Raw genomic sequence first — 18,931 nt, 5'->3', positions numbered from 1 at the left:
TATAGCAGCCAGAAAGAAAGGTTTTTAAACTGTTTTTAAAAGCAGATTGATTTTAAAAGCAGTTTAGAGGGTGCTTGTACATGTGATGAAAATTGCTCATTTTTGCTGTTTAATTACATCATGCTATACATGTGCGGGGTTTTTTTTTTTTTACAATTTAAATTAGTTTGTTCCATTGCAAATTAAACCACATTTGCATGTAGTATAGGTTGCAATGTAGCTATTTATAATGACACAGGCTAGCAGGTGAGTGTTTCTCCAGCTTGGAGGCAGCACCCAACCCAATCCAACTCTTCCCCCAGCCCAAGCTGCGGCAGCATCTGGCCCACTAGCAACCCGCCTAGGTGGCCCCGGGGGGGAACCACCACCACAGGGGAAAGGACCAGGGGCCCCTGCAGGTTATGGGCTGCTCGACCCATAGTAAACTCGCCTCCCAGCTCCAGCTGACGCAGGCAGGCTCCACAAAAAAAAAAAAAAAGGTTTGGGCCCCTTGCCACATTTTTTTTCAGTAGAGCCTGCTTGCATGAACTGCTGCTGGGCTGTGCAGCCCCTGAGCTGCAGAAGGCTCTGGTCCTCCCCTCTGTGATGGTGGCACCCCCTGGGGCTGCCTGGGTGGGGAGCTAGCAAGCTGGGGGCTGCTCCAGCTCAGAGGCCGCACATGCCAGATCCGGCCCCTCATCGTAACAGTGACGGAAGCCCCTAAATTGAAACGGCAGGTTTTTAATCATCGCAATTAAAAACCCACCATTTCAAATTAGGGGACTAAGCCCCCATCAAATGTACAAGCACCCAGTTTGAGCATTTCCCTCCTCACCACCCAGTCTAGTTCTAGTGATGTCAGTGTTTTTAGCAAGCCTTCAAGGCTTTCCTTACAAGCCAAAGGTGCCTCTTGTGTCACATTTCATCAATTCTTACAGTAGTTTACTTCAGAAGACCAGCTGTTCTCTCCCACATAGAGTTGAAATAGCATATACATAGTATTCCTCCGATATATTCTTTTTTGCCATTTTAAAGCAGCTTATAGAGCAGTGAACCTGATAGAAAGTTTCCATTAAAAAATCAGAAATTTCCCACAATTATTTTTTCATACTTTTCACCCAAATCTGTACCCAACATAGTTTTCAAACAAATATAAGCATGTGTAACACACATTTTGTGATGGGAAGGCAAACAGCAGAACAAAAAAATGAGAGAAATAGTTTTAATTTTGTTTTAAACAGCCTTTTATCATCTTTTGGTTTCTCTTTTTCCTTCTATCCCTATGATTAACATTTGAATATTTAACTGCAAAGTTATGTATAACAAATAAGGGTTTTTACTTGATGCTAACCATACCACAGGTTAAGAGAGGTAGCTGGCTTGGCTGATAAATTATTGTGTCCTATGATTTTGTTTGGTTTTTTTTGCTGCCCCAATCCTGGCCTCATAATTTATCTGACCTAGGATACAGCCACTAACTGGAAAGTAAGAAAGAAACAGACCCAAGTGTTGCCCGACTAGAATGTGACATTTTTTCTTTATCTATTTAGTTTTCAATAGAACCGATCACCTGAATGAACTGCATCTTTACATAGGTTCTCAAGGACTGCAGCTGTAAGTTTCAACAGTAAGAATTAATGGCATTCATACCACTATCATTTATGGTAGCAGAGATGTCTATTAGTTGAATCCTTGATGATATCTGCATTACAGGGATAAAATAATTTACTTTTCTGCTCAGGATAGAAAATATACTGTCGAACATTTTTATTAAAAGTATGGATACAAATATTAAAAGTAATATTTGCATCCACATTAACATGAAAATCTATGAGTCAGTTACAACCTCTGACTTTCCTTTTAAAGGTCTGGTCTGCAGCATAACGTATACTAATAAAAACATGGCAAAGAAAAATTGACTTTCAACTTTTTATCTTATATGGTAGAGATAAAATTCCACCTATGCAAATGGATATTGTGAGGCCAGCAGAATGCTGAAGTAGCCCTTAAACTCCAATGTGGAGACTAGATACAGAGCCTTTGTTTCTAGATGATTTCTGTACAAGGATATTATTTAAAAATGAAACACTTTTCCAGGAAAATACCACAGTAGAAGGAGATTTTTTTAAACTACCACTCTTCTCCAGATGATTAAAGTCTAGCTCTTAACTTTATCTGGATATTTGTATTATCTACCTCAGGGCACCAAGTAGGCCCTTTAATCTAAGCTAGTGCCTGCAGAGATCTCTTTAATTCATACCAACACACTTTCCATCTTGAAGAACTCTAAGCCTATTTTGATATAATAGCAACTGACCATCATGTGGGCCTGTCATGATCTCTGAAAACTTCCCTATGGATTCCATAGCCACTTAATAATTTAGGATGCTATTCTCCAAAGGTTGTGGGGATTCATTCTCTCTGGCTAAGTATACCCACTTAAAGTGACTGAGATGGTTCCAATATCAAAAGAAGAAGAATGAGTACAAGCTTCTTTTTTTTTTTTGCTGATGTCTGTAAATTAAGGCATTTAATTCTTATATAGCAGTGAATAGAAGATGTTACAGAAATAGTACTGAAACTGTGATAATTTAATTCTAACCAGAATGGGTTTATACGTTCTGAAGTTAACAACAGCTTACATCCAAAACTTAGCGTAGCTTCACTGCTTCTGACCATTCCAAAGTTATTTGCTGCTATACAAACATATTTTCCAGCATCCTTTGATTTTTCTGGGTTATTGATAACAAGTCTGCCTCCCACCATGCTGTAGCGATCCTTTGTTAAGTCAATATCCCAGTTGTTTATTTTCCACCTGTTAAAAAAAGAAGAAAGTTTAAAAGTTTACTATTTGAAATATGATATTCCATACAGATTACTCACAAGTAGCTATGAATTGCAAACAACTATGACATACTTTAGAACATACAAAGTCTCATACTAGGTCAGACCAATGGTCCTTTTAGCCCAGTATCCCGTCTTTAAGTCAGAGATGAATATTATGAGAGCGCTGAATCAGGTATATCTGGAGTGATCTATCCCCTGTTCATTACCCTCTCTAGTATCCATCATCACTGATTTACTCGCATTTGTAATGGTCAAAGAGAGTTGTTATTTTATTCATTTCCAGAAAAGGCTTTCAATAAGATTCTCCCACCTGCTCTGGGTATGTAGAGACTGAGGAAGGCAGTCTAGGCCTAAGTTGTAATAATATTTGCTGTACAAATCCCACTGAAAACAGTGACAGGCCAGCTATATTATTGTCTTTCCTTATGTAATAATCTTGTTGAGGACTCCTTCTCTAACTGCTGGAAAGATGGCAGGGGACACTATATGAGACTGGATAGATGGATGGATAGATGGCTAGGTCAGATTTTGTATTTCAGAAACTGAGGTGGCATGAATGCTGTATTTAATAAAATACTATCCCAACAGAATAGGAACATAGTCGGCCAAATTCACAATATAACTCCATGCAACTTCACTGGATTTACACAATTGTATGAACATTAAGCGGTATTATTGTATCCACCAGGGGGAGCCCATAACCTTGTTTGAATGTAATGCATATGTGTAGTGAATAACCATAGAACTATAATTTAAAATTAATATAATAGGCATAAAGTTAAATGTCTGCACACCATTTCATACCAAGAACTGAAAATATAAAACATTTTTTTGAAACTCAGACTGCAAACTTGACATTTTTGCATTTGTGTCAAAATGACTTATTGAAATATTTATGCTAAATGCAATATTTTCTTGGAAGCTGAAATTAATTATGTATTTCAATTTGATACAGACAAAGAGAGAATACAGAAAAAGGTTTTAACAGAATTACATAACAATCTGAATAAGCCTTAATAATTCAAAAGAGGAGACTTTTCTAGGATTCTACAAACTCTTTAATGTTCCTAGAATCTTAAAAGGTGTGACTTCATTGCTATTAGAAAACCCACATGTATACATTAGTAATAAATTATAATAATATCTATCTATCTATTTATCTATACAATATCAAACAAATGGGCATCAGTGGGGAATCAGAAACAAAAAACAGGATTTTGTTCTAAATTTATAAGTTTGAGGTCAGCATGTCAGCACAGAGTCCTGCTTCCCTGATCCAGCTTGATTTTCTTTCTGTGGGAGCATGATATAATTTATGCTAATTTGTAAAATAAGGTTACCCTATATACCTATATATATACACCTACACACACACCTCTCTCCAAAAAGATCTAACATCTCAATGGAGTCATCAAAACTGAGCATAGAATTAACATGTGATCTTAATGATTTAAATGTCTTCTCTTCTCAGGCAATCCATTTTCAGCTTCAGAGTGCCACTTCTGGAGTGCATATGTGTCTCTCCCTACAATTTCAGGGTTAGCACACAGGTATGGGATGTGGGAGGCCCAAGGTCAAGTCTCTGACTCTGTGTGATCTACAGTAATCTGGGAGAAAAAAAACTGTGCTGTGAATCGGCATACCTTGTGAATCAACCTTGCTCGTCACAATCCTAAACCACTGACCCAATTGCCAGGTATTCATAACTACCTGCCTGCCAGGTGAATTATACTGGAGATGTGCAGTGACTGAAATGTATGCTCAGCTCTGCAACTCAAACAACAGTTAAAAGTTTACTTGTAAGTAGGAGTGGGGATTGCTCTGGCTCGGCAGTTCATTGACACTTGTCCATCTGATGATTCCTCCGGGTAGATGGTATCAATAGGCTGCTCTTCAAAAACAGGTCCATAGCCTTTATTTCCTTCCTCTGAAATAAAGTTAATAATTTGATTACTTAATGTGTTAAGGTAAATCTACTGCCAATGTACCCAATTCACATCCTTTTTAAAGCAACGTGCTTGTGGATGATATTGTACCATTAACTTTGCAAAATGAGGCTCTACTCTGCTTCAACAAAATAAACACAAAACTACTGACTTTCTATCACCACTCTCCTTTGCTTCATTCCACGAGTCTCTCTTGAGGAAAGAAGGCAATTTAAACATCATTCCCATTCACATCTTGACCTCACTGCTGATACTACCAGCCATACTGACAATTAATGCCCAGACTAGTGGAGGTATATGTGATTTGGACATCTATCTATCTATTATGAATGCACATGAGACTAATTCATGTTGCACACGCCTACAGACTTGCATCAAATGGGGCCAAATACAAAGCCCTGAGCTAAGATTGACTAGTTCTCTATCTTATGATCTACTGACCACCAAATGTTTTATAAATTCAGAATAAATCTTTAATGTAGCACATAAATAAAGAATATTAAAGGGGATTATGATGACCCTTATTAAACTTCTCATTCCATATAGGCTCTATGAAAAAGAAAAAAATGTTGTGAATTTGATGTAAGATGCTGTAGCCAAAGGTAAACTTAACATTATTTATTCAGTTAAATCCCTGCAAAATTATGGTTTAAAAAAACCCAAACCCTTAAAATTGCAGTCAAGCACTAAAAGGTTAGGAAATGCCAAAAGTAACATTCTCTCTGCAATAAAGGGCGCAAACAAGTATTCTCTGCACCTGACTTAGGTCTAGGTGGCTTACTTTAATGTGCTGCCATTTGCTGCTTCCACGAGCCATACAGGGAAACCAGCGTAAGTAACTTGGGGTGGGGGAGGAGTGGGTGAAGTTGGGTAGACGGGGGGCTAGCAGGTCTGTGGGGGAATTTGTTGGGTTGTGGCTGGGCTTTCCCAGCCCCAGGGCTGTGCTGTGAAGGGGTACAGACACTCACAAGTACAGGTTAACCCCTTCATAGATTGATTGAACTCAATCTCAGTCTAAATTAGTGCACCTACAGAGATAAACTAATTTAGATTGAGTGCACCAGTTTTGGGCCAATTCAGTCCTCTGTATGCCTGAAGAGTGGGCATTTAGATCTACCTAACGAGGGTTAGGTTAGGTCAATCTAAATGGAATGCCTATATGTACCCAAAATCAATGTTTTAAAGTACACTGGGGGGAATCCCCCAGAGGGAGCACTAACAGCAAAGAGAAACTATCTCTGCTCTGAGGTGGTGGGGGGAGTCATGTAGAAGCTATGGCTATGCCCCAACCCTGGGAGGGGTTGGTGCCTGAGCCACGGAAGTTGCCTGCCCCCTTACCTCCCTCATATACAATTCTAAGATGAGGGGCTTTTTTCCCATGTTAAATGTGGGGGGACCTCATCTTAGAATCAAGTAAATATGGTACTTTCCCTAATCTTTTTCTCATAAATGTTTGAACTATTTTAGCTATAGTCTTCCCAAAATGCAAGGAGTTTAGAATGGGAGGTGTTGGACATCACCCAGAAATTCCTAGTGTGGTGTTAAAAATGTATATATTCCTATTAACAACCTGTACGTTGTCCTTGCCAGAGATAAATGTACTTGAATCAAAGTGGGATTTTTGCAGTAATTCCTTAAAAATTGTGGCCTTTGATTACAATACACACATTTGAGATGAATGCTAGGCAGGCTTTATGAAATCTAAATGAGAAAACAGAACATTAAATTCATAGATAAATTCATGCAATCTATTTTTGTATTTCTCTCATCATTTGCTGATTAAAACTGTATTTCATAAAACAATAATACATTTCAACAATTGCACAGGAAGTATTTTTGTTCCTTGTACACAATTATTTTTATTACAGCACTATCAGGAAAGCAGGCTGAGAAAATGGAATAAACAGCCTGACCCTGCTCAGTTTGGAGATTTTCATTGTTTCCATGGGGAGTAGATTTGAGTCTGAAGCAGCTGTATGCTGTGGCATTGCCAGGTGAATTAATTTCTAAAAACACCTAAGTAATGGCAGGATAAACCTGTCACAGAAGCAGATAATGATAACTGGAAGAATGAGCAGAGTAGCTTAAGAACTGTTTCATTTCTTTGTAATTGTATAAATACTCTTCATAATTCACATATTTTTAAATCAGTCACTATAACATCATAGACTATAAGCTCTTTTTGGTATGGCACGTATTTGTACAGAGCCTAGAATAATTAGGCTGCAAAGGAGAGCAAGGTTTCTGCACACTTCTGTAATATGAATATGAAAAAATAACCTTCAGCAACAAAAACTCAAACATGCAGCACACAATGGCTGACCTACTGTTCTTACCTTGGGATTATGATGTTACAACTCATTCAGGCATTTCATGACATTTTCTTCTAATGCCAACAGCACTCATGATTCTACCATGGTGATGATTATACCATAGTGAGTAACAGCTTTGTGAGCCTGTCAGTGTCAACCTTACTATGTAATGACAATTCTGCTGCCAATGTCAAGGTCAGCAGGGTCAAAACAATGGGCTCCAGATCAAGAACAGCAAATGAAGTGGACCTTTCATTCTCCATCATGCATTAAGTATGGATCAGTATGTAAGCGGCATAAAGAACATGGAAATATGATGAGGCCATGGTAGGGACCGGAGGACTGAGCTTAATATTACACTGATGTTGCTCCATAGCAGGTAGTGGAAATGAATTTGAGTCTCAAGCATTTTATTATTTCATCATGAAATCCTGCCCATAGCTCTTGTCAGCTGAGAAAAAAAAAGGTTAAGCCCTGTCTACACTACAGCTCTCAATATTGCTACTCGTAAGGCAGCTGTACTGGTGATAAATTATGTTCCCATTTTTGCCAATATAAAGATAATAGAGATTAAAGGAGTGCTGGACTCTAGAACTAGAGTGTTAAAGACCTAATACATGGGAGGAAGGGATGAGAAATAAGGGAGGGTAATTACACGTCTGTGTTTTTATGATTTTGACTCAAGGCCAAGATAAAGCTAATTAAGCAAAATCACTTAAGTAACATTCTATTTAATAAACTCTAAATGAGTTATTTTTTAAATAAAAGAAATATTTACTTTAAGAATCCATTTTATAAAGGGGCAAAAAAGAGAATTTTAAATATGACCAAAACTTTGCCTCAGTGGTCTATTCAACCACTTACACAATAAGCCTAGAATAAATGTCATACCAAAATGAGCATTGATATTAACTAGATTCCAATTTCATGCTTTGCTCTCATGATAATCTTTAATGTAAAATAAATGTATTTAGTAATGAAGGATATTTTCTTTCAGAAAGTGCAATAAGAATATTATGAAAAGGTACATTCATTTATATATTTTGTACTAAATATCTTAAGTAGCAAAAAATAACAGCTATGTATCACATACTGGTAATTTACCTAAGAAATCTACAAATCACTTTTATCTCTCAACTCCTCTGAAGATGTAGAACCCGCAGACTCTCTTTATATGAGGCTGTGGCAGAGCGTTATGTGGGTTTTACCATCCACTGAGGAAGTCCACTGGAGTAGAGGTAAGGTAAATACGTAGTGTAGAGATTTCTAAAATTCCTCATAAGTAATAAAATGAGAAATGCTAAAAAATGTGCTTGGTGAGTTGTGACACCATCAACACCATTCATACTGGAACATTATAAGGAGGGGAAAACAAATATAGTATTTCTGAGTTTTCTGTAAGTGAAGAAAGTTATTTCAATTTATAGTAAATTTTACCTCTTATTCCTACTATCTGAGGCATCTGAACTGATTTCTAATGAGAGCTGGATTCTCAGGAGTGCAAATATCAATGGGAGTTGTGTGCCCAAATGATCTAGGTGCAATTGAAAATCTGATCTGACATTTTTATTAGTGCTACATGAAGATCTATTTAGCACATATCCATTATATATTAGCACATATCCATTATATACACACTTTCACAACATGAAATCTGAGAGAGATTATAAAACATGGCATCAAACACATTTAGAAAAAGAGAAAAGACTTTGAAAGACTACAAAGATGTCTGTAAATAACAATCAGAAGCCACCCGAGGCAGTAATTTTCAAGTCATGTCATGATATTTTGTCAGAAGTATGAAAAAGCAGTAGTAATCAAAAGGCTTAATCAGTACCTACTAACTCTGAATATTTATTTCACATACTATTCATACAGAGAAGTTGAACATGTCTTACAAAAATAATTAGTTCAAGCAACTATTGACCTTGCTGAGGATTTCAAGTACAACAGAAGATAAATTCTAAATATTGATATTGTTATTGTGCATTCTGAAATTTCACGTCCTATAATCTGTACTAGACCATGGGCCACATTCTTTATTAACGTAAATGGCAAATGTTATGCATTAACAGGGAATGGTCCTCTATTTAGATATAGAGAAACCGATTCTCAAGTACACTAGCACCCCCTTTGAATTACCCAGGAAAAGCAGATGACACTCAAATGGTAGAATCAAACCACAAATCATTTACAGAGAATTCCCCTAGTTCAGAGACCCCTCCTACTGGTGAATTAAAGCAGTGCTTTGCTGCAACTGGGCTTTGAGCTTCTGCAGGCCCCATTTTTGAATATTTGGGACATTTGCCAGGGGGTTGCTGGTCTACATTCCCATATCAATTCTCCACAGGCACAGAATACATTGAAGACTTTACATCAGTAGTGTAAATTTAAAGGTGTCTCACAAAAGCAGTGAGGCTGGCCCTCAGAATCAGAAAGCTGGAACCAACTCCCTGATGCATAGTCTACCTCATCCTATGATACCAACCAGACTTTTGCCAGAGGAAAGTCTCTACCCCAGAGACAGGCAGTTACACTGAAAGATTCTTGTATGCTATGCACTATTGTGTGGTGAGCATGTATCACTTTAAATTACTTTTAAAGGCTGATCACCAGATAATGGATTTGTAGTTCAAAGTTTTCTCTTATGCTTTTATTAGCAGTAAAGCTGAGCAGGTACTGTTTAGCCTTCTCAGGAGAACTACCACTATAGTAAGCAATAATTTCAAGTAAAAATATTTATTAAAAGACATTTACGTGTTTTTTACAATTTTTATTTTTATTCCCAGTGTTCTTGCCATTGCTTGTTATGCTGGGAAGGGGTAAGAGAAAATCTCTTTAATTCACTATTTAATTACATAGTTCCTACTCTCGTTAATACTCATGACCATTTCTGTATTTAGAGGTTTGGACCCAAATTGATCCCTGCTGTAATTTCATTAACTTTCATTTATTATGCTGGGCATGACTCTGGCTTACTCATAAATAGTCATGGAGTCTGACTTGATGCATCTCCTTTGAATCGGCAATTAATTCAGTAGGGTACTACTGGCATTATTATTATTAGGGCAATATTTGCCTGTTATATGCAACTGATACAAAAAGACCCCTGAAACAAAGATTGCAGATGCTGGGTGGATTCTTTGTTTCTTCTAGTTAAAGAAACAGAATGAATGCAGTATGTGTGGTTGACTGTGAAGGCTGCTGAACAGGAGAGTCTAGTGAAATTATTGTATATTAATGAGGTTTTAAGTTACATTGTTTACCAAATAACAATTCAGTTAAACTTACAGTCATTCAAAAGAACATTAACAAATCATTGTTACTGCTACTAGTTACTGTTACTAGGCTGGTTCCAACAGTATTTTAAATTTACTCAAGTGTAGATTTAGAGAAACTCCAAGGATTTCAACAATCTGGACATCTATCAGTGAAGAATTAATCAGAGACTAGCTAATTTCATGTCCAGTAAACCAAAAAATTGGCATCATATGGCAACAAATTTTGACTTATAGAAATCTAGGCTGCATGTGAATCAGAGCTATAAAGAGATAAAGGGCTGCTGATTTGAACAAATTACTCCTAATTAATTATCATCACATATAGATGTTAAACACCAACAATCTGTCCTTATCCAAAGAGAAAAATGTCCTGTACTGATATTTGTCAAATCTGCTCTGTCCATTTCAAACAGAAAAACATGCAGACATTGATTGCATTAGCATTTATTGTTATAATTCATTTCATATTGTATATTCTTCCCAATATGAACCAATGCAAACTGAATTTCAAAAGGCAGTAGATGAAATACTGCATTACAGAATAATAGTTTCATGCTGTTCTCAGCAGGATACCAACTGTGTCAAACTTCGTAATTTCTCCTGAAGTGTGTTGTTATAATAACAGAATTCATCTTTGAAAACTTGCCTTTTGCCTATGTACAACTTACTTCCAACAGCTGAGATCATGCCTGTACATTCAACTTAGAGGGGGGCTGAGCACCCCAGAGACTGCACTACAGCATTTATGAGGTGCAACTTACACCTACAACTGATTCAAAGAGCAAGTCCGCAGCACTGCTTTCTCCCTGACCACCGTGAGGCATCATGTACCTCTGTAAAGTAGGAAAAGGGTGATTTCTGAGACCCTGGGGTATAAGTGAGATGGAAGGTTCTTAACTCCTTGTCTGCACCACACACCAGTGAAGGCAACAAGCAGAACTTGGTCCTTATGCAGGGGTGTTTTGAATTAATCACTGTCATGTTTCTTCCCATAAGCAAGCCAAGGAACAGCAGAGAGGAAAAACAAGGGCAACACAGATATTTCCATACTGCAGCATCAAACCACAGGTCCGTATTGTTCAGTCTGCTTCTCTGCCTGGAGTCAGCACTAAGTTTCAGAGGAAAGTAGAAGACTCTTGCAGAAGGGAAATGTGGGATAACCATTTCATTTCTCAAGATTAGGTTCCACCCAGACCTCTGTTAGATTAAAACTGCCTTATAGCCAGGCTCCTTGAGGTTTAATTAGCCCTTCCACACATTTCTCATCATTACTGTGTATGGTAACTCTGGATATTGATGGTATCTAACTTTTGGGAATCTTGCTCAATTCTTGGCCTGAACAACTTCTTGTAGCAGCAAGGTCCACGTTTAATTATACACAGTGGGCTTTACATGTATGCTTTACTACAGTGTTGCCTAATTAGTTCCTTAGTAAAGCATCACGGTCTACACAAACATATTAGGGCACAGTAGATTAATTCAATCTGCTGTAAAATAATACTGGTGGGGAGAGCAGTATCTTACGGTGAAGTACTTATCTGTAGTGAAACAATCATGTAAACCTTGAGCCGAGTGTACAATGTGCCCAGTCAGCCCAGGCAGCAAGGGGCCAGACCCCTGCTTGCTGCCGAACCACAGGGCTTTGCACACTGGGTCACTCTTGTGCCCCAGCCAGCCCCTCTGCCACCTGTCACAACCTCCCCCCAGGTCCCATGCCAGCCTGGGGCTGCTCTGCCCAGGCTCAACATGCTGTGGTCCTGGGCGCATGTGAAGACACTGCACCCAGGAGCAGCTGACTCTGGCACAAAGTGTGCCAGAGCTTATCACATCACCTTAATGGCACGTGTAGATATGCCCAGTATGAATACCTATTCCCTCTTGAAAGGTTTGATTGCGTATCTTTCTAGTCTCATTAAATGACCCCTTGTTATGCAGGAGAACAGACTATTCAGATATTTAATGCTGAGCATTCACTATTTACATGCTTTTATCATGTTCCTTCCTACCTGTCTTCTAAGTTAAGGAGCCTGTCCTTTTAATTTCCCCTCATATGGGACTCTTCTGCATCCAATTGCCCTTTTCTGAACTTTTTCAGTTCAGCCATGTCTTATATGAGATTGGCTGATCACTACCAATGTTCCCTCTAAGGTTTAGCGACCTGTGGGCAATCCTGGTCGAGACTGCGCAGGTATCTCAGTGTGCCCGCTCCTCCCCCCTCCTGCAGCAGCCTATGGCCGGGTGGGGGCAGGTGGCAAGCAGCCGGATGTGAAGCCGGACGTGAAGCCAGTGGCTCAGCGTTGGCACCCCCTTGCTATGGCACTGGGTGTCCCATCCCCAGGCCAACACCCAGGGTCCATGGCCACCTACTGCCCCTCCATTGGTACGCTGCTGGCTGCACAGCATTGAAATGTTATTGCACGGCATGATTTTTTATTGTGTGCTGCTGTGCACATGCACAGCTTAGAGGGAATGCTAATCACTACTATGCAGAATATTCTAGATGTTGCCACACCAATTGATTTAAAATAAAGGTGTTATATTCTCTGTATTAGTCTTCCTTCTTCATGAATCCTAGCATATTTGCTTTTCTGAAGAAGTCTGCACATTGAACAGAGGTCTTCATTAAGCTGTCTCCAGAGATGTCCAGGTTCCTTCTCCTCGGTTGACATAGCATGGCACATGAGTAGTTTAAGTTTTCCCTCCTATGTTTATTACTTTTTCTTTACTGATACTAAATTTCACCTGTAATTATCTTGCCCTCTGATTTAGCTTGTTTAGGTCTCTGAAGTTTCTAAAGCAGGAAATGGCAAACCTATGGACTGCAGGCTGGATCCAGCCATTTGATCTGGCCTATGGACTTGAGGCTTCAGCAGCTGATTTGGCCCAGTTTGGATCAAAGGCAGGTAGGAAGGCACAAAGAGGGCAGATGCTAGGACCCAGACGCCATTGACACTGCTTTTTTCCATGGCAGCACAGGGAGAGTGTCTACAGCCAGTGCTTTTCCCCAGTGGCAGGCGACTTTGGCAACAGTTGCTTTCCCCTGCCGCTGTGGAAATGAGCACTGGCTGCTGACACTGTCGCCATGCCACTGAGGGGAAAAGGCTGCAGATACTCTCGCCATGCCACTGAGGGGCTGCAGTGGGTGGGTTCTAGCACCTGCCTGCCATGCACTGGCCCACCTCCAACCCATACTGAGCCAGTCTGACCCACAGCCTGAAAAGTTGCTAACCCCTTTCCTAGAGTTGTCCCTAACCTGAATAGTTGCCATTATTTTCCATAATTGTTCCTGTTATATGGATCCAGCATACTCACTCATGCTTTTACAGGACCCTGCTTCTGGTAGACTCAAATATCTTGGGTTTTTTTACACCTTTGTTTATTTGTTCTTTGTGTGTCCACCTGGTCTTGAGAAGGCACTCCCTAACCACCTTGGAGTGTGTGCCTGGGATGGGGTGTGACACTTGGTCCTGCTAACTCAGTGGGGAATCATGTTCTCCCCGAGGGAAACACTGAAACTCTTCTGCCATGACTTTGATCTTTCTTTCAGTGGTGGGGCTCCCTCCTGTGGCTCCCCGTGGGTCAGTCACACTCCCTAACAGGCATCTTTGGGCCTCTACCTCCCCTACATACCAGCCATGCGCCAGCCTTCAGGACGGTTGCTTGGTGACCTGCTGGTTAGCCTTCTGGTGTTGATTCCCATACTTTTCCTTGCCTACAGGGCCCTTGGTGCCCTTACCCAACTATGGGCCTCTTTGGGGTGCTAGGCCATCCCCAATATTCTTTAGTGCCTTCCTTAATGGTGCTGCAGCTTGTAGTACATGCTTTGACAGTCCTTAATCTGAGTGCTGGCCTTCCTTGAGGGTCCCTCTGGGCTACCAACAAAAAAAAAAAAGATTAATAACAAAAAACAAAGGGGAGCAGGGCCTTGGCCCTTCCCCACTCACTAGCCCAGCATCTGTGGCTCCTAAAGTCCCTCAGCACCATCCTTGTCTTTTCAATGGGTTGCAAACCCCTCCAAGGAACCCATCCTTGGGCTCTTGGGTGCTAGTCGGTACAGTCTGACCCTGGCCTGGGAGGCAACATTGCCACTTGCCTCTGGCTGTGCCTCCCCTGTTTCTCCTGTGCCACCGGCTTTTACTTCAGCTGGGCAGCGTTTGGCGATGACATCATCTGCCGACACCGCTTCCATCTGGAAATAAAGCCGGCTGGTGAACAGCACGGGCGTTCTGTCCCAGTGTGGCTCATCTGTTCCTTGTGCCCCTGTAACAGGTAAGTTTGCCCTCTGTTCAGGGCTTACACTGCAGGGTCAGGTTGTCCCCACTGAGTCCCGCCAAAGGGAGGGTCCCTCATGTCCTCATCTTCGTTCCCCTGGGACATTTTGAAATTCCCGTTGGCCCTTTCCTCTGGCTTACTTGTCTCCTGTAATTGATGTTCCTTTTAACTGACTTTACTAGGATTAGATGGCTGAATTTTGAAGGATTTCTATTGGCTCCATCAGCCTCTTGAAATTTGCCTTTTAGCCATAATGGTTTCCTCCAGGCCCTATAAGTTCCCTGTTTGTTCAAAGTTAATATTGGTCCTTTAAGCCAGTGGTTCTCAACAGTCATAGACTCCAGGTACCCCTGCATAACTTTTGAGTTGAATGGCACCTCATTTAAAAAATGAGGTGCCAGGCCCCGGAGATCCAGAGGTCAAAAAAAAACGCAGAAAAAAAGTGGGGCGACGCATGCAGAGGCAGCATGCATCGCCCAAAACCAGAGCCTGGCTGGGCAGAGCCACACTCCAGCTTCCAGCCAGGCTTCAAGCTGCAGGAGCACTGTGGCTGCAGCTTCCCTGGTCACCCACCTCTCCTACTCCACCTGGGGTAACCTGTCACGTGCCAGACGGCACGTGGTACGGGCATTCCCTGGGGACAACTAGCAGCAGCATAAGGTGTGCTAATGCTAGTTTTCCCTGGGAAACCAAACATCCACGTTTGTCTGGATGTGGCCAAACATCAATTTCGATAGAGTGATGTGAAAGTAATTTGTCTCAAGAGACAGCAAAGATCTAGTCTCCATCCAAATCACTTTCCTCTAAGTCAATTTATTTTATCATTAGCTACATCAGTCCTAACATGTATCTAATTTATTTTTGAAAATCAATTTTATTCACATATTTAGAACAGTGTTAAGAAGAACAGCTATGGCTTACAATTACACCAACCCACATGTGACCTTATGTGTAGGTGCATACATGTTTGCATGCATGTGGAAGGAAACCAGAAATATGTAGTTCAACAACATAATTCATAGAACATGATTGTAATCATTTTATTTTACAACAAGGCACACTTGAGATAATTGGTGGGATGGTTTTTCTGAGATGGAAATTTAAAAATAGAGCCGCAATTGCTTAAAATTTATATTAAAATCTGAAGTATACTTATTTATATTGTCTTATTTACATTGTCACTTATAGATTCTATAAAATAGAACCATTTTTTCCCATGTTATTTTATACTCTGCTTTTTACCAAAAGCTGAGAAGCCTAAAACCCTTTCATTGGCTTGTCTAATTTTTAACAAGGATTTATAGCACTCTGTCTCAATACCATAGGGAGGAATAAAGTATCAAAACTAATGTGTTGACAAGATGTAGTTCCATCAGAAAGAGGTAGAGGAGAATTTTCAGCTTTCTGCTGCATGGTTATAAATTCAGAGTCTGTCTTCACTAACACTAACAGACTATAGATTTATATTTCTTTAACTATAAAACCTGCTTAGTTTCTTCCAGTTGCACATGCACAGGGTAAGATAGCTAACAACTGCTCTCTTATCTTTGGCAGCAGGTCTCAACACCTAATGTGAGGTAATCTTCCACTTCACTAGTAAGTCCATAACAGAAAAACCTAACAGCAGTTTCTCCTAGTCTGGTACAGATCCAGGAGGAAGAAGGCACTGGTGGCCCACTTCTACTATTGCTGTAGAATCCACTTATTATCATGGGTGGTTTTCATCTGTTACAGCATTGCCTAGGAGCTTCAATGAGGAGTCAGAATGCTGCTGGGCTACACAATGGACAGATGGAACAAACATAAGGGCTGTACCCCAGAGAGGTTATTCTTCCAGTTTATGGAGCAAAGGGTACAGGTGCAGAGTGGCATGGCTCCTGCTCCCCATCTATTCCTTGAGTTGTCATATATTCTAAAGGGTATAAAGAGATAAAGGAAAAGAGAGAGAGAGTGTGAAGGCAGAGCCCTGGCTCCACTGCCTTACACAGGAAGAGGGGATTGCAGCAGTGTGTACCTTCTCTCACTCCCAGAGAAATAAAAATCCTCCAGACTGTCTCATTACAGTACTATTTTTTTAACCACACAACTGATACAGAATCTATTTCACAGTTGTTTAATACCTTCATTTCACAACATTTTCAACAGATCAGATGATTTATTACTTACTCTTCCAAATATGCCATTGGTTTAAAATAATGCCACAATGGATTAATTTCAGTCAGTGCAGGTATGGTATTTGGGTTTACAAATAATAAATCATGGCGCACAAATTTAATCTGAATACTGTTGAGTATGAAATTATGTACCCAGTTTGGTAGGGCTGTAAAGTTTGTGAAGCTCTCTAGGTCTGTTTAAAAAGGCCATTCACTATCATGTACAAATATACTCAGGTCAGGGGTGGATCCAGAGGTGGTGCAGTGGCACGGCTACACCCACTTTTTGGACTGGACTGCATTACAGGAGCCTCTGGGAACTTGTTGAAGTCCCTAAAGTAGGTGAAAATACTCTCTCCTTTCCCCTTCCTATTCAAAGTCACACCCCTTCCCTGCACGCCCAGCCTGCCTGTCCCCACTGTATAGGGGGTGGGGAAGCACCAGAGCCATTCCTGCCTGCTGAATGGAGCTTGGGCTCAGCTGGGCATGGGGACCAACAGCTGGGGGTTACCCTTCCCTGTGCCTCTGCTGGGGCCAGGCAGGGTGGTGGGTAACTACTCTCCAGACACCCTGTTGCTACTGTCCCCTCTCCAGCTAAGCCCAGCCCTTGCTCAGCCCAGCTAGCTCTGGCCCTTCCCCAACTCTGAACAGTGGAGAAAGGCACATCTGCAGGCAGGGGAGGGGGGAGGAAAAAGAGGAGGGAGTGGGGCATGCCTCTGAGGAGGAAGGGGAAGGGAGGGAGCATTTTTACTTGCTTTAGGGGCTTAAAATGTCTCCAGAGGCTCCCGCAGGGCGTTCGGCCCACACTGGTGGGGGTGGAGGAGGCTGGGAGCAAGAGGTGCAACCACCCCTGCAGTATGGGTTATTGCTTCCACACCCACCTTTGGGCAATCATGGGTCCACCCTGACTCAGCTCAATTGTTTAATGTGAGTGAGAAAAGGGAAAAGAAGAAAAAGAGGAACAGAAGCAGGGAAAGGGAAAACCTAAAAGTGCAAATAAGCCTGTTGTTCAGAGGGGCATGGGAAATTCATGTGCACTTAACCACAGTCTATTCAGGAGATTTATGGCCTTCTGGCAAATTTTAGGAACCCTCTGAATAATTTAGCGTTCATTAAAAAAGCTATGACCAGGGGGTGCAGTGGTGCAGTTACACCCCAATTTCAGACCACATTAAGGGAGCAGCAGCTAAGGATTTCCCCATGCAGCCTGGCTGGAGCAGGGGGGACCAGCTCTGGAGCTCTCCCCACCCCTGGGGAGCCAAGGACAACAGAGGCAGCAGCAGGTGGGAGGAATGGGAGGGGAAGGGAAGGCACATGCCACTGAGCATGGAGGGGAAGGGAGGGTGAGGAAGTCTTACCTGTTTCACAGACTTAAAGGCCCACAGCTGCTACTTCTTTGGGCACTCTGCCTGTCCTGGGGAGATCTGGGAGTGGGGGTGTAGCTACCCCTACAGTCCTCAGTCCCAGGGAGCTGACTGGGACTCCATTTTAAGCCTATTAGTGCTCTTCCTTGCTCTGCTACAGACAGTGTTTCTGAATATCAAGGTGCGTTATTCCTTAGCAAGACTTAACTACAATGAATCAATGTCATTTCCAGTTTCTGTCAGCTTAGGGTCTGAGGAAGTGGGCCAAATGCAGGGTTTCTCCTGTGACAAAAGACACACTAACGAGACAGTAAGGGTCAGTTCCTAGTTAACCTGATTTATACACATACTAGAGACAATTGCACCTTCCCTTAAAAACTAGAATACAAGGAACATAATGTTGTAGCTCAAAGTAGGTCTGAAGAAGTTTGTGGGAATTCTACAGAAAGTTACTTAAGGGGCAGTAATCTACTTCAACAGCATCATCATGGACTTGGATCAATTTCTACAAAAAAAACCTTTTAACTTCAAGCACCTGGCACAGTAACATTGAAGACAATGGGCCTGCTAACATGCTCAAAGCTTTGTTTAACCTTCATACATTCCCAAGGGGTAATTTCCTACCCCAGATGCATATTTTGTGCAGTATTTTAAAGTTAATTCTAAACATTTTGCTTTTTAGGACATTGTCACTGGCACTGCAGTGCACAATATCTCCAAAGAACATCCAGCTTACATAAATGGTTTGCTCTCTGTGGATGAAAAACTGCCCAGGGT

The 18,931-nt window shown here is 41.1% G+C and overlaps 1 protein-coding gene across 14 annotated transcripts in view; it reads right to left on the bottom strand.

Moving 5' to 3' along the window:
- The window catches only part of CNTN1 (contactin 1), a 470,483-nt gene that overhangs the window by 162,458 nt on the left and 289,094 nt on the right, over positions 1 to 18,931 (bottom strand). For all 14 annotated transcript variants that reach the window (XM_059726013.1, XM_059726000.1, XM_059726001.1 and 11 more), the window contains 2 exons: positions 4,624 to 4,753; positions 2,622 to 2,794 (listed from right to left, as the gene is read on the bottom strand). In XM_059726013.1, coding sequence (XP_059581996.1) covers positions 2,622 to 2,794; positions 4,624 to 4,753 — 303 coding nt within the window. The remainder of the gene's footprint in view (positions 1 to 2,621; positions 2,795 to 4,623; positions 4,754 to 18,931) is intronic.

This window comes from Alligator mississippiensis, chromosome 4, assembly GCF_030867095.1.
Source record: "Alligator mississippiensis isolate rAllMis1 chromosome 4, rAllMis1, whole genome shotgun sequence".
NCBI lineage: Eukaryota > Metazoa > Chordata > Crocodylia > Alligatoridae > Alligator > Alligator mississippiensis.
Note: the sequence above shows the minus strand (reverse complement) of the source record. Positions and strands in the feature narration are given on the sequence as shown.